The sequence below is a fragment of the Primulina eburnea genome, chromosome 3 (assembly GCF_022965805.1).
Source record: "Primulina eburnea isolate SZY01 chromosome 3, ASM2296580v1, whole genome shotgun sequence".
Lineage (NCBI taxonomy): Eukaryota > Viridiplantae > Streptophyta > Magnoliopsida > Lamiales > Gesneriaceae > Primulina > Primulina eburnea.
Window position 1 is genome coordinate 17,568,695 of NC_133103.1, and position 2,380 is coordinate 17,571,074.

General features: G+C 35.1%; 1 protein-coding gene across 1 annotated transcript; it reads left to right on the forward strand.

Moving 5' to 3' along the window:
* Nucleotides 1-470: 470 nt before the first annotated feature.
* LOC140828368 (uncharacterized) lies at nt 471-1,315 on the forward strand. The gene is made up of 2 exons (XM_073191351.1): nt 471-797; nt 874-1,315. Exons 1-2 carry the CDS (start codon nt 486-488, stop codon nt 1,174-1,176), a joined length of 615 nt encoding a protein of 204 aa, XP_073047452.1. The 5' UTR covers nt 471-485; the 3' UTR covers nt 1,177-1,315.
* The last annotated feature ends 1,065 nt before the right edge of the window (nt 1,316-2,380 follow it).

Sequence of the window (2,380 nt, forward strand, 5' to 3'; positions counted from 1 at the left end):
AAATTGTAGGTAGAAGATGAGAAAACATTTGAAATAAACTCTTCCAAACACTACATTGAAAATTTATACACAACATGAAATAAAATATGTAGAATAAAATAAAAACATTATCCTAACGAATATATATGTTCTATTATACAAAAGACGCAGCCTTCATAACATACATAGAGGAAATCAAAATACTTTATTCCATATACCCATAAAAACACTTTCCTTCTAAATTGAACACAAATCTTTTAAATTGAAAATAATTTTGTACTAATTTTTTAATAAAATTTGATCAACACGGAAAATAAAAACATTGTAACATTTGATTTATATATATTGTGATCGTTATTTTACTTCAGACGCACTTTTACCAATAATAATAAAGAAAGAATAGCTTCCACCGCGTTATCGTGCTGCAATAATATTCCTCTTTGACAAAAACAAAGATTAAGTCATACGTGTTCAATGTGACAACGAATTGGATAAAAATATAATAAATGGGAACAAAACCCTTATCCTTGTTACCATCACGAGGTTACACACTTGTCAAGAAATCCTTGAATGTTTCATTTCCGGATCTCCACGTATGCATCAACCCCCACGCTGACTTTCTATTTATAGCCTTGCAAATCTCTTTAGAAATCATTCGAGTTCAATTTGTTAATACAATCTTGTGTAAATTTTCTGGGAAGTTGCTATACAGTTTTACAGAATTTGACAAAATGCAGGCAGCGAAGGAGACAGCGGCTAATGTTACGGCTTCTGCCAGGTCTGGGATGGACAAAACCAAGGCTTCCGTCCAGGGAAAGGTTTGATTTGTACCTTTAACGTGGTAACATCTTTGTTTTGTTGAGCTGTCCGATCAAGCATTTGTTTGTTTGTCAGGCTGAGGAGATGAAAACACGCGATCCACTACAGAAAGAGATGGCCGCCCAAAGGAAAGAGGCGAAGATTCAGGAGGCCGAGCGCGAGAAACAGGGAGCGGTTCAGCAGAACAATCTCGCCAGGCATGAGGCGGAAGCTGGTGGTTTTGGGCATGGATACACCACCACCGGTGGCGGCACGACAGGCACTGGGGGAAACCACCATACAGCTCACACGGCCGGGGGGGCTGTCCCTGGCGGAGCTGGACATGTCGGGGGTGGACACCTGACTGGGACGGGACGCCATGCATGCCATCTAAATTAATTGCAGCCCAGTATTAGAATGAGGGTTTGTGATTGATGGAAAGTAATGGCGTCTTGTGTGTGTATTAATATTTGAAATGCATCTGATATATATTATCTCATGTAATTTCTACTTTGGTGAATAAATTGTTGTTATACTATCTAATATTTACTTGTTCCTTGTTAATTCAGTCAGTTAAATAAATGATAAAAAACCCTATTTGATTAAAATTTCTTGACAAAAGATTTCCATGGAAATATGACGACGATGCAGAGAATGCTTGAAGATAGATTCATGAGAGTAGAACTTGTTGTAAATACATTTGATGCATTCCCCTTTTATGTGTTTCAATCCAATGTTTATAAATATGATCTATACTTACAATTGTATCGGATGCTCGAAAATCTTGTGAAATGTGTCACGTGTCTTTGTTATCTTCCCAAATATAGTACTTGGCGATTTAAATTTTCTTGGACACTGGCTGAAGTATGCAACCAAGAGAATCTTTATTATATTTTCAGTCCTTGGTGAATAAGTTCAGAAGCTAACTGATTGTTGCTCATCAACTCAGCACAACGTGACATAGCTTGATTCAGATTAGTTTATTTCATCGTAGGCTTATCTAATTAGTTCTTTCTTTGCATCGCTATGATTCAGTTTGTAAGCTCCGGATTTTGAGTTTATTATATTAACTAGATTGATTATTTTAGTTCATATTCATCAAAAGTTAAGTTCAAAATTATATCTTAACACCCACCCATGAGGAAAAAAAATATATTAACTCTTTGTGTTTTCAAATCTTGAGTACACGTATCCACATTGTTTTTCAAATTTTGAGCATACACACCCTTGTCCGTGGTTCTGTTTCCGATTTTTGAATTGAAACCCAGAAAAAAAAATTAGTTTTGATTTTGGTTTCACAATTTTTGAAAGTCATGGTCGGGTTTACCTCCGGACTCTTGATATCTAAATCTTAAATAATCTTAGTACATGTAATTTGTTCGATGACTCTCTCGTTTTCAAATTTTCTTCACTTGGAATCTTTTAAAAATGTGGGTCACTCTCTCTCGGTAACTCATCTTCTTTTCTCGAAGAATGAATAAAAATCAAAATATTTTTCAAAATATGTATTGTGATCACTTTGATCGATCATAATAATCATATCCAATATCTTGTTTATATATTATAACATAATATCTTTCAAATTGGGAAACCGGCTCTCAAA

Coding starts and splice junctions, on each gene's coding strand:
- LOC140828368 (XM_073191351.1), top strand. CDS start 486: ATGGGAACAAAACCCTTATCCTTGTTACCATCACGAGGTTACACACTT. Junction 798..873: donor AGGCTTCCGTCCAGGGAAAG/GTTTGATTTGTA, acceptor TTTGTTTGTCAG/GCTGAGGAGATGAAAACACG.